The sequence below is a fragment of the Parambassis ranga genome, chromosome 2 (assembly GCF_900634625.1).
Source record: "Parambassis ranga chromosome 2, fParRan2.1, whole genome shotgun sequence".
NCBI lineage: Eukaryota > Metazoa > Chordata > Actinopteri > Ambassidae > Parambassis > Parambassis ranga.
The window spans coordinates 23,467,584-23,482,528 of record NC_041023.1 but is presented as its reverse complement, the minus strand read 5'-3'; the positions used below and the strand labels follow the sequence as shown (position 1 = coordinate 23,482,528).

The window sequence follows — 14,945 nt, the reverse complement described above, 5'->3', positions numbered from 1 at the left end:
AATTTAAGTGGAGAGAAAGTGTGGCTGATACCTGGATTTTTAATTATATAATGAATGTCCAGACAAGATCTCCCAAAAAAGATAAATGGACGGCACTTTGAGGAGACTGCTGGAAAAAAAGAACTTGATGTATTATTCAGAAAGGCCAGGACCATCCTTTGGAGATCAACCATGCATATAAGCTGGTCTGTGACCCTGCTCCTCCACTGGATGGTAGAAGGGAGGCCAAACGGAGCACGCTTCATACCCACTGTAAACAGAGGAGGGTTCATGCTGGCAGCTCGGCTACTTAAAGTTAAAATGTTTGAATGAAAGTCATGCACAGGTGAATTAGAACAACAGAAAAGGTTTGTTTACAGCTGAGTGTGACCAGCCTTCACCTGCAGCCTCTGAGTATTACAGTGCTGAACAACCTGATCATTATTCAACCATAAGTCTTTATTTATGCTCATAAAAGCAGCACTTTCTTTAAATACACACAATATTCAATGAGAAGCTAACATGACCACTAGTTCCACCAACACACAGCACTGCAGCTGCAGCCTAAACGTCAGACCAAGCATTATCTTCTCACAGCCTTCTAACACTCAGCCCTCTTCAACTGTGGAGGCGTCCCTGGTCGATCAAACGTTAGCTCCATTCTGTTCATTTGATTCCTGTGGTTAGCTCTGATGCTAACATTAGTGTTGGCGTTTTATCACTGCTGGCACTTATGGGCTAGAACTCCTTCAGGGCTGATTTCTGCTAGCTTCTTCTGATTAGCTCTCGGAGAGGACAATGGCTGGTGGATGGATAGAGGGGGAGTTCCTGTAAAGCTCTGTGCCACTCAGCATTAGAAAAGTAGCATCATGTACTCATAGCTTTCTGTACAATCATTTAGCAACTAGTGGAGTCACCCCCTGCTGGCCAAAACCTACGTATTCTGTTTTAATGTTACCATATAGTGTCGACAAAGAACTGCCTCAGCCTTCATCCTCGGCCTTAAACCTAGCTATCAAAGCTTTTGGTGTTTTTCCACTGCTGGAACTTTTAGCACACGCTACAGGAACTTTCTCCAGTGTGAATGGGGCCTGTAAGGATCATAGCTCTGTAGACTCAGGAACAGCGGCTTGTAGAAAAACATGATGTTTTTAATTACACACTCAGAACACGTGGAATGAACTGCACTCTTTGAATCTGTCTTCAATGCTGAACCTATTGAGACAGATCACAGAAGTCAATGTGCCTCTGCTAGGAAGTGAAAAACATCTACTACTGAACAACACACAGCTGCAGGGGCATGTTTTCCCTCCATAATATTTACTTAATGTACATATCAATCATCATTAAAAACAACCCGACACTGTAAACAACCGATCCAGCAAACACGAGCGGAGCTACGGAGCAGATCAATCACTTCTGCGATCGCTGGAGGAAATCAATGTTTCATGAACAAAAAAGTAACATATTAGTTTGATAAGGGCTTGGCAGCCCTCTGAATAAATCCCCGAACACACACTCACAAGCTGAGACTTTGATCCAAAGCCTCTTACGGGGTTTTGCTGATTTTTCACCCTGAAATGAGATCCACAGATATGGGTCCCGGCTCGCAGCGCAGCACAGCCTGCATCATTAGCTGCAGGGAGGGATGAGGCGGCTGAGGGGAGCGTGTCCGTGACGGAGGAGCGTCACATCCAGAGGACGCAGCTGACAACAATTAGACGGACTCACTGCGAGTTTGGCAATTCTACAAGAACATGATGTGTTTTCTCCCAACGGCTGAAAGCCTCCCCGTGATGCTCCTGACTGGACTTCCTGGAGCAAACCGTGACCTTACGGCATCTTCTCATTTTCATTTTCTGTGACAACACCATACTGTTGGAATAAGGACTTTTTATGTTGCTGTAAAAGTCTTTTACAAATGCTATATATTCCACTAAATAGACCACAGATTGGATAATAAATATTGCATGCTTAAACGTCTGCTCTGTGAGTTTAAGGTCAAACTGAGAATGTAAATCTGTGCAAATTATTCAAGGAAAAACTATTAGATTACACCAAGGAGACATTAACAGTGAGACAGAATCACACCTTCTAGCTTTAACTGAAGTCATAAAATAGAAGAAAGGCTGAATCTAAAGCCCCTGAATACAAGCTGTCAGGCTAATCTTCTGTTGTTTTCTTCCTACAATCTACCAGAGAGTACAACAAAATAATCCACTATGATGATACATTCATTGCTAGCTAGCTACCTTTGCTAATGCCCCATTAGCAAGCTAGCCTGGTAGCCAAGCAGCCACAGGTGTTCATCAGCTCTGATCAGTCAGACACTCCAGCAGCACGCTGCTCTTTAGCATAGTGTGAAGTACAAAGTTGATTTCTATTGATTATTAGCAGATGCTAACCTTAGAAGCTGTTTGTAGCATCACATTTTTAGCAGGTTAGCTCACAGTCAGACAAAAAAAACAAACAAACATCCATCCCAGCAGCAGAAGAGTAGCTAACAGCATGTAGCCATTAGCATGACAGTTGTCAGGTTAAAAACAATGAGCAACATATTTCACAAACTAGTTATTGGCTAACTGACGACACCACCAGCCTCACTACATGTGCTGCAAACAGTTTCATAAATAAAGCAGCTAGCACGCCTCTGCGTTCCTTTTAGAGCAACAAAGAACTCCAATATAAAAATTTTGTTGTTCAGCTACAGCTAACAACCCTTAAACAAGCTAGCTAGGTTCAAGTAGCACTCATTCAGAGTGATATATGCTACTACTGATGCTAGAAGGTTAGCTAGCAAGCAGCAAGCAGCATGACAGTTACATTAGCATCACATTACACAGATTAACTAGCAGATTAATGAGTTTGACTTGGCTATAGCGGCATAAATTGATCCTATCGAGTCCCAATTAGCTTATTTTATTTACAACATGAAGGCCCTAATCACAGATTTTTTTTGGGTAATCTGAGAGTACAGCGTGCTGTAATCTCATCTAATCCTAAAAAATGTGTGGTGTTTACAGCAGTGAAGCTGTGCTGACATGTAGAGGCGCCTCTTTAATTTAGAAGAGCTGCTTGAGATAAAGCATTAAAGTTAATTATGAGTAGGACATTGGAATGTGTGTTTTCTGACCGCCACAAATGCAACACACCCCCTTAACAGCCAGCAGAGCCAAACACACCAACAAGACCACAACAAAACTCTGTCTGCTCCGGGGTAGCGTCAGGCAGAACTCAAAACACTCCCCCCAAAAGAATGCGCCTTTCTGGACGAACAAAGTTGCCGTGAAGGCTGGGAAAACTCACCTTGTTTGACACACTTGAGTCGGACTGGGTCTTTGCTGTGTTTGACCACAGCGTGGACGTCCCTGGTGGTGAGTCCGGCCACGGGGGTGTCATTGACTTCCAGCAGGAGTTCATCCTGAAGGAGTTTGCCGCTGTGGCAGAGCGGTCTGCCCGGGGGGAGCTCGCCGATAACCGCGAACTGTCCATTCTCCGCGCCGCCCTTCAGCTCCAGCCCCAGCTCCCCCTCCTCATTCCTGCAAAGGACACTCTCGTGGACTTTGTTGGTCCAGTGGTTCTTCCTCTTCTTCAGGCTTTTGGACATGGCTCCAACAGCGAGAAATCACATGAGTGCGGCCGCGGGAGAAGTTTGGTCGCTCCGGGGAGTGAGCCGGTGTCGCCGTCACACGGTAATGAGCGCACTTTCAGCGGGGAACGCCAGTTGTATCCATGTCAGCGAACGCAGCAGCTGGATCATCAGTCTGTGAGCGACAACTGAGGGCTGCCCAACTGGCGACGTCTTCACGGCCCGCCTCCAACGTCGGAAACGAGACACTCTGTGGACAAACACGCCACAAAAAAGGACGAAAGAAACATTTAGGACTCAAACACGTCACTTTTCGCCTTTTATTGGAAGTCAGTGGAACTTATTGTGTATATCTTTGCTTTTAAAGCCATTTTTACGGGAAGTCACAACTTTTGGCGGGTAATTGAATCATCAAACTTTATTTACACATCACTTATGCTGCAGGGTAGTACTTTAGAAATAGCTACATAAACAATAGAATAAAATTACAACACATTTTTACATTTTTATAAAATATTTTTCATGTTTATTTAGCCTGTGTACATCCCCCTTTGGGTCTATATAATATAATAATAAATAATATATTCTTTAAATTACTTTTAATCAATCAGCTTTACTTACACCAATACAAAAGTAAAATAATTAAAATAATAAGCAAGCAAAAGATTTAAAGTATTTTGTTATAAGTTAGAGGAGCCTTTGTGTGTGAGTTTATCCAAAAAAATATGTAAAACTAGTTTACAAAGTGCATACAAAGCATAAATAATCATAGATTAGTTTAATAAGATAATCAATAAAACGTAAAATTCCATATCAATATATTTATAGTTGTTTTCTAAAACATATATGACACAAAATTCAAATTAAATCTGACTGATGAATACAAATGTCTAAAAATTCCCAACTGTCAAGATTTACGAGGGGGAAGTGAAAGCAACACCCAGCTCCAACCATCCCAACTGACCCGGATGTGAAGGCTGGAGGAGGAGGAGGACAGGGTGAGGGTTTTCCCAAATCCAGCTTTCCATGGAAAAAAAGAGAGAGAGAGAGGAGCGGCTGTGTTCCCTGGCATACAGCACACGCCGCTCAGATGTTTGGTTCCAGAAAGGTTTCACAGCTGGCAGAAGAAGAGAGAACTTCTTCAGAAATGGATCTTTATCCCTGAACGTGCATCAGTTCTGCTTCGACCAGGTCACATGACCCCAGTATCTCCAGGTGACTGTCAGACTTTGGGTCTTCAGGGACATGTGTGAAGCTGTTTTCTGAAGCAGCCATCTCCAGGTGTTTATCAGCAGCTTCTCCTCAGTCATGATGCTCAGATGTCAGATGTGTGCTGTAACAGTTTGTCACGCTGCAGAAGAAAATCCCTGCTGTTTATCTCAGACTAAAGAGTGTGTGTGTGTGTCTGTGTGAGTGTTGTTCTTCACAGGGCGGACATCTTTAAACCCTCCGCTACTCTTTGTGACCATGCCTCTCCTCTCAGTTCTCCAGTTTGCTGCTTTTTGGCTGTATCTACATAAACACAGGTAACAGCAGAGATGCATATTCTTCATTCCTCTTTGTGGCTTTAAGTCATTTATTATGTCTCGTTTATGAGCTTTTATATTTGATTGTTCAGTTTACTGTCACATCATATTTCTCTGGAGTTTTATTTTTACTTATGAAAGTCTAAATGTAATACATATCTTTAGGAATCCTTTGTTGAATAGCACAATGCTAAAAGTGCTAAAACCTCTGTGCTTTACAGTAACCAGGAGCGAATCCTGCTAGCGATGTGATACTTCCGGTTCACAGGGACAGTGTCCAGGTCGCATACAAAAGCCATATGTAAACAACCATCGAACTACAACAGCTTTGCCCCGAGTTTATTTTCCACAGGGCTAGGAATAAACTGCTTTTTGAACCAAAAAAAAATAAAGAATGAGCAACACAAAAAACGCATGTATATTACGAGGCGCCACCTAGTGGTTTGGACAAACAAGCCGGATTAAGCCGGATTGAGCATGGGCACACGTGTGTGATCCTACTCTAGCGTGATTGACTTTCTCCAGTGTGAACGGGGCCTTAAAGTAGCCTAGCACCATTTTATAGTATTTGTTATGCTGAGTTAAGCTAATTAGCTTGTAAAGTTTGCAACATGTAGACGGTTTCATCAGCATCTTCTGATTGTTGGTACTGATGCTCTCTTTGACCTTTCAGCAACAATACTAATATAAACTCTAAACAAATCAGCCCGTCAGACTCAAGCCCACTTCATTAAGCCTCTCCTCAACATGCTGAGAGAAAATTAGAAAAAATAAAGGAGACGACAGGAAGGTGGAGGAACTGTGGAGGCAGTGTTTGAACAGGACTGGAATGCTGTGCGTGAGGCAGAATGAGTGTCGGAGTGGAGGAACGTCAACAGTTAAGGGCGATGAAAGGAAAACAGAGGCGCCATCTTTACTTCACCTCTAATAAACATTTGGAGAGGCACATCTCTGCTCCTACAAACAGCAGCGTCCAGTCAAACAGCCTCATCCACTCCACCAGCTGGGAGCTGATTGGCTCAGACGATGATGCCGCCCCTGGGACCGCCGCCCCTGGGACCGCCGCACTGCTCCGCTACATGATGTAATGGTTATGACAGGCCTCATTGGAAGGTAATTAAAGCTGGTCAGGAATACAGTGTTCTGCCAGATGATGGCAGTGACAGAGGAAGTTATCACCCACTCTGAGGCAGCTATCTGCGGTGATTTGGCCGGGTGGCGGAACGTCACGCTCCACACTGATGACGGCCTGACTGACTGAACAGAAGCTGTTCAGTGTGGTCGCTTTGTCTCCTCTGAGCTGTCTAATCTGCTGCTGACTGACATGTTCTGATGAAGCAGTTTAGAGGAGCAAGAAACATCTTCAAGGAGCTCCGGCAGGTCCAGCTGTCCTGCTTCAAACTTTATAATACGTTTAAAGTGTTCATGTGTCTAATCCTGGTGTGTTGATCCTTTTGTCCTCACTAAATGTGTCATTATCAACACCTTTGTTGGCTTATCAGTCACCCAGAATTGAGAAATGAAGTGTCCAAAAACTGCAGTTCCACACTCTGCCTCTGGGGGATGTGAAGTTCTGCATAATTTCAAGTGTGACTGTTTCAATAACAGGCAGGTGATAACTCAGATCTAATCAGTCAACACATGCTTGTTGCCCAGATCTGAATCAAAGGGTTATGGTTAGCATATAGTTAGCATTAGTTTTAACTCTTAGCTTTATTTACAGTGTATGACCTTAATAAGGAGCAACTATAGTGTACACTTACTCTGGGTCCAATGACCCGCCTTCTTTTTCACCTTTGAAGCTGCCCTCAAGTGGCCATCTGTGGAAGTGGCGTTTTTGAAGCTGTGAGTTAAAAACAATAAAACCAGCAAAATCAGGCGACTCACTGATGATGACAGACTAAAGATCACATGAACACTGTGACCTTTGAATGTTTGTACGGATGTTATGATGAATCCTCGCAACAAAGTGCAGCAGCCTCTGTGAGTTCTGAGTGGAGCAGCTCCACTGCAGGCCCTCCCGCTGTTTCCTGTCTACCGATGAATCTGTATCTGTATGCATCTCATATCACCAGCAGTGAATCAAAGGGTGGTCCAGGCTCCATCGTCACCAGCAGCTCTGATTTGATCGCCCTTTGCATGATTTTTATGGTGTTTTTTTTACCTTCAGTTGTGACTACAGTGTTAACCCCCCCCCCTATCTTGGCTGGTGTGGCAACCACCACCACCTCTTCCGCTCTCTCCATCAGCTCAGACTGATAAGTGGCTTCTACCACACTGAGGGCTTTAAACTGCCTCAGCCCTGCAAACACATCCCATCTGACTCTGTGTGTGTGTGAGCGTGTGTGTGTGTGTGTGTTGGGGGGGGGGGGCATGGCCATGCAATCAACAGCCTGACAGTTTGATAGACTTCCACGAGCCTCCTCTCACATCCCATCACAAAGCATATCTGACAAACAGGCAGAGCTGGTCATCAAGCTGCAGGACAGCCAGCAGCCTGTCAAACGTTCATATGCTTATCTACATCTGCTGTAATGAAAGCAACAAATATATCTTATTATTATTTGTCAAATAAAAGCAAGATTTATCCGTCTGGGTTTAGTGGAAGAACAACAGATGGCAGGAGTTTCTTCAAAATCTGACGCTCAATGTGTTTACCTTAAATCTGCTGCATATTCACAGGGACGATCTTTAGTCCTATCTGATGATGCTGATCAATAAGATCATTAAAACTAGTGCAGTGTAGTGCAGCTCTACAGTCTGCACATGTGTTTATACATGCGGGTTCCTCTCGCTAGCTCACATGTGGTCAGACATATGACGAACACCATAAACAGAACTGCACCCTAACATCCTCCAGGCAGCTCTGTATGCTGGGACTATAAAAGGCCCCGTTCACACTGGAGAAAGTCAATCCAGCTAGAGTAGGATTGAATCCAGATATCACACACGCATGTCCGCGCTCAATCCGGCTTAATCCGGTTTGTTTGTTGTCCTCCAAACCACTAGGTGGAGCCTATTACGCGACATGGACACTGTCCCCGTGAATCGGAAGTATCACATCGCTAGTGGGATTTGCCAGCAGTGTTTGCGTTCAGACCTGAGCCAGATGTAAGCCAATCCAGCTAGATCCACTTGCGAGAGGTGGATGAAATCTGTCCGGATATATCCAGATACTGCCCTAACCCTGCTCTAGCTGGATTGATTTCCCCAGTGTGAACGAGGTCTATGAACAGCACTACAAGGAGGTGAAGCCCCGCTGTGGCCTCCTGACTGATAAGTTTGAGGGTCGCTCTTGAAGGATCCTTTCTTTGAAGGTTTTTATGTGAAATAAAAGTACATCATCCTCAGATAAGCAGTTCAAAGTATGCTCTGCTTCACTTTCCTGCAGCACTCCTCACCTGCCCTCTGCATTCTGAGGGGACATGGAGGCATTCCTCTGCTGCTGCTTTTCATGAACAATCTTCTCATAAATGATTGAGGTCAGCAGCTCCACAGGCAGCTGAACATTTTAAGTGGAATGTTGATAAACTGCACCTTCACAGTAATAATTTATACGCCTCATCATACTTATCACAAGCTGCCTGTAATTATCCCACTCACCTTGGAGAGGATACAAGCTGGAGCTGCGTGTGTTTTTATTTTATCCTGGATGATTTCGTTCTGCTGTTCTCTCTCATTCTCTGGCTGAACTACAGAATGACGAGCAGCGAGTGTGTAGAATAATTTTCAAGGTTAAAGTCTAAGACAAACTGAGGGACGATGTCAAAATCCAAATTCTTTAAAGTCATGAATTCTGATGCACCTTTGAGGAAAAAAAAGGTATAAGTTTGTGTTTTTAATGTAATTCTGACAAAAAGTCTTAAATTTGACAAAAGAAAATTGAAAAATCTGACTTCTTTCTTTAGCTTTCTTTAGACTTTAAGCCAGGAATTGGTGAAAGTCAGAAATTCTGAGGGGGAACGTGAAGTCTTAATTTTGAGAATTCTGAGTTGTTAAATTCAGAATTCTTCTCTTCAGAATGGAGTCCCCACTGCTGCCCTTTAAAGTCACAAAATCATTCAGAAGACTCTAACACAGCATCACAGGTTCTCTGTAGCAGACCTGCTGTGGGTGTTCATCACAGCTCCGTGTAATCCTAAAGTTAAGTCAGACAGCAGTTTTCTTTAATCCACCATCCAAACACCACAGCACCACACCGCGGTTCAAATACCCTGATGGCTGCTGAGACACAGGGGGCATCCAGAGCTCCAGCAGCAGGCTCAGGGCTCACATGTCACCAGCAGCCAGCGACCGATGACGGCAAGAGGGTTAAGAGAGCAGAGTTGATCTTAGTGCTTTCAAAACACCAACACAGCTGGGGTGAAGGGGTGAGCCCAACACTCACTTCATTAATATTCAGACCCTGCAACGAGACAGGCTAGCAGCTAGCGCCTCTCTGCCCTCCTCAGCCCGTTTGTCCGGCGTGAAGGAGTCTGTCTTTAAAGACGGGTCCCTCTGCTTCCAGCTAACGGACTGTGAAGCCTCGCTCTGCCCACTGCATGACTGGTCGACCCAGAGGAAGCTCCTCCTCCTAGAGGACTTCTCTGTATTCTGTTCACAAGCGCTTCCTAAACACCCTCATTGATCAGCGGCTTCTTAATGTCTGCTCTGCTCTGAGTAACTGTCAGAAAATGGATCATCTGATGTATAAAGGGTCCGGATTACAGTCTTCATCTTAAAAACGTATGACTTTATAGATCGTACTTGAAACATGCTCTCGAAAAAAATATCATTTTTTGTTGACATGATTAAATATAATTTCCTTTAACTAGTAACTTAACCTTTAACTTCGTCAGTTTCGCATTAAAACGAAGAATATGAATCATCTGCAGAAGCTATAAAACGCTAAAAACATCAGCCAATCCTCCGAGGCACCCCTGCGTGTTGTATTGGCTGGTTGTCACTCTCTTCCTGCTCTGCACGCACCAGAGAGGTACTGGAACTCGATGCGTGTGAACGCCAAGTTAAACACTGGATCGGCGCATAATGGCGGATGGCAGAGACGCTATCAGTGAGTGGAAAAAGAAACATTGTTTTTGGAAATGCCACCACCAGAAAACGGCTTGATGCAGAAAGATGTGAGACAAGAGTGGTTATCAACACGACTTTGCAGCGCTGGCTATGACTGAGAGCAGAAGCGGCGTGCTGCTGTGGTGGGCATGGTTCTTCCGTACAGGTAGGCAGCTTTCACCAGGCTACGTTTGCTAACATGATGCTAACATCAGGCTAACAGGGTCTGATCGGCAGATTTCTGCGTTTCAAAGCAGGTTTTATTCCATTTACCGGTTTTTCCGAGCTTCTCTCTGATGATCAGACAAACTTGGTGTGGATACAAAGACTTTGTTCTTGTCGATGGTCATTATCATGGTCACGTCAGGGCTGCTAATCATGCTACGTTGTCTCTGTGTTGTTGTAGCTGCGTCCTTAGCTCTGCTGAGGGAGAGCAGAGCAGCATCTTCTGTCGTTGACCTGCTGCTGTTATTGTTCAGTTTACTGCTGCACTCTTTATGATTTGCTGTAATTACTGTACATTGTGTAATTGTGATGTTCTCTCCACAGCTCTGTGATCTTATGGCCAGACGCTGCACCAGACCAGTCTTCACCTGCCTGAGGACAGCGCGTCATAATAATGATCACTGATTTTGGTCTATATATGTAATGTATTTTATTTAAATCCAAACACAGTTACAGTTTTTCAGTGAACAGATATTTATTCTCATGTATGGTCAACAAAAAAAGAACAGAAGCACCAAACATGTTAGAACCTGAAGAAATAACAGGCCAGCTCTAGGTGTGGGATGCCTTCCTGCTATACAAGCCTGTGTGTGTCAGCATGAGGATACACCAGTCACCAGGTTGTCCATGGCATCATCTGAGCCTGCAGCTCCCTCAGAAACAACAGCTGGCTGCACCTGCTGCAGGAGGACCATGGTGAGGAGGTCAGATGTCAGATTTGGTTCAGACGCAGCTCTAGCAGCTGATGGGTCTGCTCCAGGCTCAGGATTTGAATTCTGACCTGTCAATCAGTAAACAATAAACATTTATATATTGTCAATAAACAGAGCTTTACTGTCCTTGAACAGGCCTTGCATATCATTGGTGCTCAGACTAAAGTAGAGCAGGTAGGTGTCTGGTGATGTGAGTTAGCTGAATATCTGTAGGGAGCAGACTGCTCTGTAAACAACATAAACACCAGAGGAAATGCACTGAAGATTCATACATCCAGTGCTAACTGGCTGTGTAGCATCACTACCCTTGTTGATTAGCTGTACAGGAGTTCATCCATAGCATAAACTGACTGCGTAAGAACACACTGTGCTGAGCATTCAAAGCAAAGACGGGGTAGCATCACGGCTAACATGGTGACTAGCTTTACACGACTGCTGTGGCTAGTTAGCCTGCAACACCACACTCATTATTATATAAATAGTATTACGCACTGTTTTCATACACTAACATTTTCGCTTGGCAGATCTAGCTTGTAATAACTGCCACATTTGTTGTTTATATTTGTTATGATGATGTTACGTGTTTTTTACCTGTGAATGAGATCCGGCTGATGCAGGTCGCGGTGCTCGACTACAGTCGTCTTCTGTGAACACATACTGCGCGTCCCTGCGATTAGGAGGCGTGGCTTCAGGGTGGGCTCAGAGAGAAGGAGGCAGGAGTGTATTTTCAAATTCTGGCTGTTACTCACTGAGTTTTCAAGATCTCCTACCCTACCTTTAAATATTGACCTGATGTTATGTTTTAATTGGCTGCCCAGATCTAGGCCTTATTATACACATTTCTATTTGTAATAAAGGTACAGTATGTACATTCTTCACATCAGGCTAAAAAGATGCACGGTGCCATAACGTCTCTGTGTCCTTCTGCCTCTTTCTGGATATTAAACCAGTTTTTCTTCAATCACACCCGAACAGACACAGATTGCAGTTTTTTATTAAAGCTAAAGGACGTTGGTGGCTGAGAAGAGGACCCTCAGCAAGACACTGTCCATCCTGGACAACGTCCACCACTCTCTGCACTGAACCATCAGCAGGCTGCTCCACAGACAGACTGAGAAAGACGAGACGAGAAGAGACGTCTTGAACTCCTGCCTGTGAGCAGGACTTGGAATGGAGTGCTGCTGAGGGACTCTCCAGGCTGATGGACAAGCAAATGGACAGAACTATCCATCTGTGTCTGCACAGACATGTAACACAACAGATCTCTGCAGGCATCCAGACCCTCATACATCCAGAATCTGTTACCACTATAGCTCCAAATAGGTAACATACGATATATGGCAATGTTCCTCACTCACCTGAGGGTTATGTTCTCTACAAAAATTGGAATTTGCACCTCTCATATCAACAAAGGGGGCCTCACACCCCCTCCTCCTTACAAACTACTGTGACCTACAAAAGTCCAGACCTCCTCCAAACCTGCCACAGTAATCAAACACCTCATTTTCATCAGCCACTCTCCCTCAAGCCTTTTCTTTTTGACGCCTTGATCGCTGCACTTCAGCGTGTCATGCAGCCCACAACTTGATTATTCATCCACAATCTATCCGCTAACATCAGCCCACACCCCGAGTCACTTACTCCCAGTCAATAAATATTCTCTTTGCTAAGATTAGAAGATTCTGCATGACCCAGATATTAAATCAAGTTATTGTTCCAGCTCTGCCATGCTGCATTTTCTCTGACAGTGAAGGGAAAGGAAGAAGAAAGAGAGGGGCTGTCAGGCAGAGGGATGCTAACTTTAACTAATGCTTCAGTTCAACAGTGACCCCTGCTGTAGAGTGCAAGCTGCCTCCTCTTTTCCCCTCAGGGCAGACAGCTTTGACAACACTTTAGTTCAAGAAGTGGAGGGGGCTCATCTGTTAGCTCCTCTTCAGAGGGACAACTTCTGCAAAATACTCAGAGACCTTTAAAAAGGCAGCAGCATCTCCTCCATGGCTGAAGTGTTCGCATGTATGGAGTCCCAAATGTGCCAAACAAATGTGTTTGATTTCAAACCTATGCATTATTCTCTGTTCAACCAGACATGAGGTAAGTCACCACTGTCTCTCACACCACCATTTATTTAAGTTAAACATTTTTTTAAATTCACACACATGTTGGTGTAAAAATGATATGTGTGTCGTATATATGATGATCACATATGAATATAAAGCATTTTTATTTTTTAAATAATTCTAATTTTATATTTTCTTTGTTTACATCAAGCTATAAGCTAATACAATTCAGCAAAGTGCATAAAATATATCAAAAAGAGCAATTAAAAATGTACAAAATAAATGAAAGAAAAAATTCATAAAATGAGTGGAAAGTGGATTTTTGTCATTTCATCAAATGTAAAATAAGAAAAGAATTCTTTGACTAATGTATTGCTTTTTAAGTGTAACACATATTAATGTATTTTCTGTGCATGTTTTGGCCTCCATACATCTTTGCCTTTATCTGTCAGCATCCTCATCATCAGAGTATGTCAGACATGCAGCGTTCCCCCAAAACTTTCTCATCCAGGACATCTAATCCTGCGCTAATCCTCACCTTGACCACAGAGAGACAGGTGTAATCTCTGACTGCTGCTGATGGAAGGTGAGTGTGTGTGCATGTTGATGTGGATTCACATGCCACAGAGGCCTCGTCTGCAGCCTGTGCAGCCCGTTAATGCTAACAGCATGCTTCACGCTCCAGGGAAGAGTGATCGCTGCTTCTGCAGGGGCAGGTGAAGATACAGCTGCCCTCTTACCTTCAGCCAGTGAGTGACTGAGAACAGAGCAGCTGCCTGCACGTATACATCATCCACCAATCAGCCCCTCATCTCGCTGCTAACCACCATTATGTCTTATGAATCAACGTGTCAAAGAGAAATATTCATGAAAGGAAATTAAAATGACTAAGAGATCCATCAACCATAAACACGGGAGCTGACAAGATTACCATCTCGATGAATATTTATCACCAGAACTGGTGAGATCAAAGGGTTTTGCAGCGCTGAAGCAAAGGCGGACCTCTCAAAGAGCCGTGTAAGCACACAAATAAAACACACTGTGCTGTTTGCTCACAGATACATTTGGTAAATGATAAGAATGTTGGTTTAAACAGACACCAGGGGTTGGTGGGTAGGCATGGCTGCAGGTGGAGGAGCAGCTGAAGAGGGAGGAAGATTAGTCCAACTCCAGTGGGCTCCGATATATTAAGGAATAAAGTCTAAAAGCTGAAGATTTTCTAAAAACCATGTCAGCGAGATAACATGGAGCTGACTGTGTTCAAAGGACTTCACCCAGAGGAACGTTCAAGTTAATCCCCACAACTCAATGACTTGAAGGCCACAAGAAGCAAAGAAACATGAAGGGTGTTTGTCTTGTGCTGTAAGACAGACCCCTACACTGAAATACAAAGAAAGAAGAACATGTTTTCAGCCTGTCACCCTTATATTTAATAATGTTCTCTCTTCCTGTATTTGGACTAACCTGGACTTTAGGTGGACCCTGACCCAGCTAGCATGCCGAATACTTCCCAACAAACCAATGGTGACATCATGGAAAGTTCATCCTTCATTATTTAATACCTATGGCAAAACAAGCTGTGAATAATGTCTTGCTAACAATAGACATTTTGTGCTAAAATAATCCCTGAATGCACACGTCAGACATTCTATTACTGCCCTCTAGTGGGCATGGTTTTAGTGGTGCTCTGTATAACTCGAATAATATGTTCAAGGCTGTTTACTTCTGCTGTAAATTTAAAGGTTTTAACATGCAGGTTTATGGTGCTTGACTTGCTTTTGGAGCCAGTCCTCTAGTGTTAATT

General features: G+C 43.8%; 1 protein-coding gene across 12 annotated transcripts in view; it reads right to left on the bottom strand.

Annotated features, from left to right (window-relative positions):
- The window catches only part of magi2a (membrane associated guanylate kinase, WW and PDZ domain containing 2a), a 201,057-nt gene that overhangs the window by 185,868 nt on the left and 244 nt on the right, over window positions 1-14,945 (bottom strand). For 11 of the 12 annotated variants that reach the window (XM_028430583.1, XM_028430602.1, XM_028430592.1 and 8 more), the window contains exon 1: window positions 3,286-3,732. The exons of the other annotated variant lie outside the window; for it this stretch is intronic. In XM_028430583.1, the coding sequence (XP_028286384.1) occupies window positions 3,286-3,586 (301 nt within the window). In that variant the 5' untranslated portion in view covers window positions 3,587-3,732. Of the gene's footprint in view, window positions 1-3,285; window positions 3,733-14,945 lie in introns of those variants that run through there. 12 annotated transcript variants of the gene reach the window in all.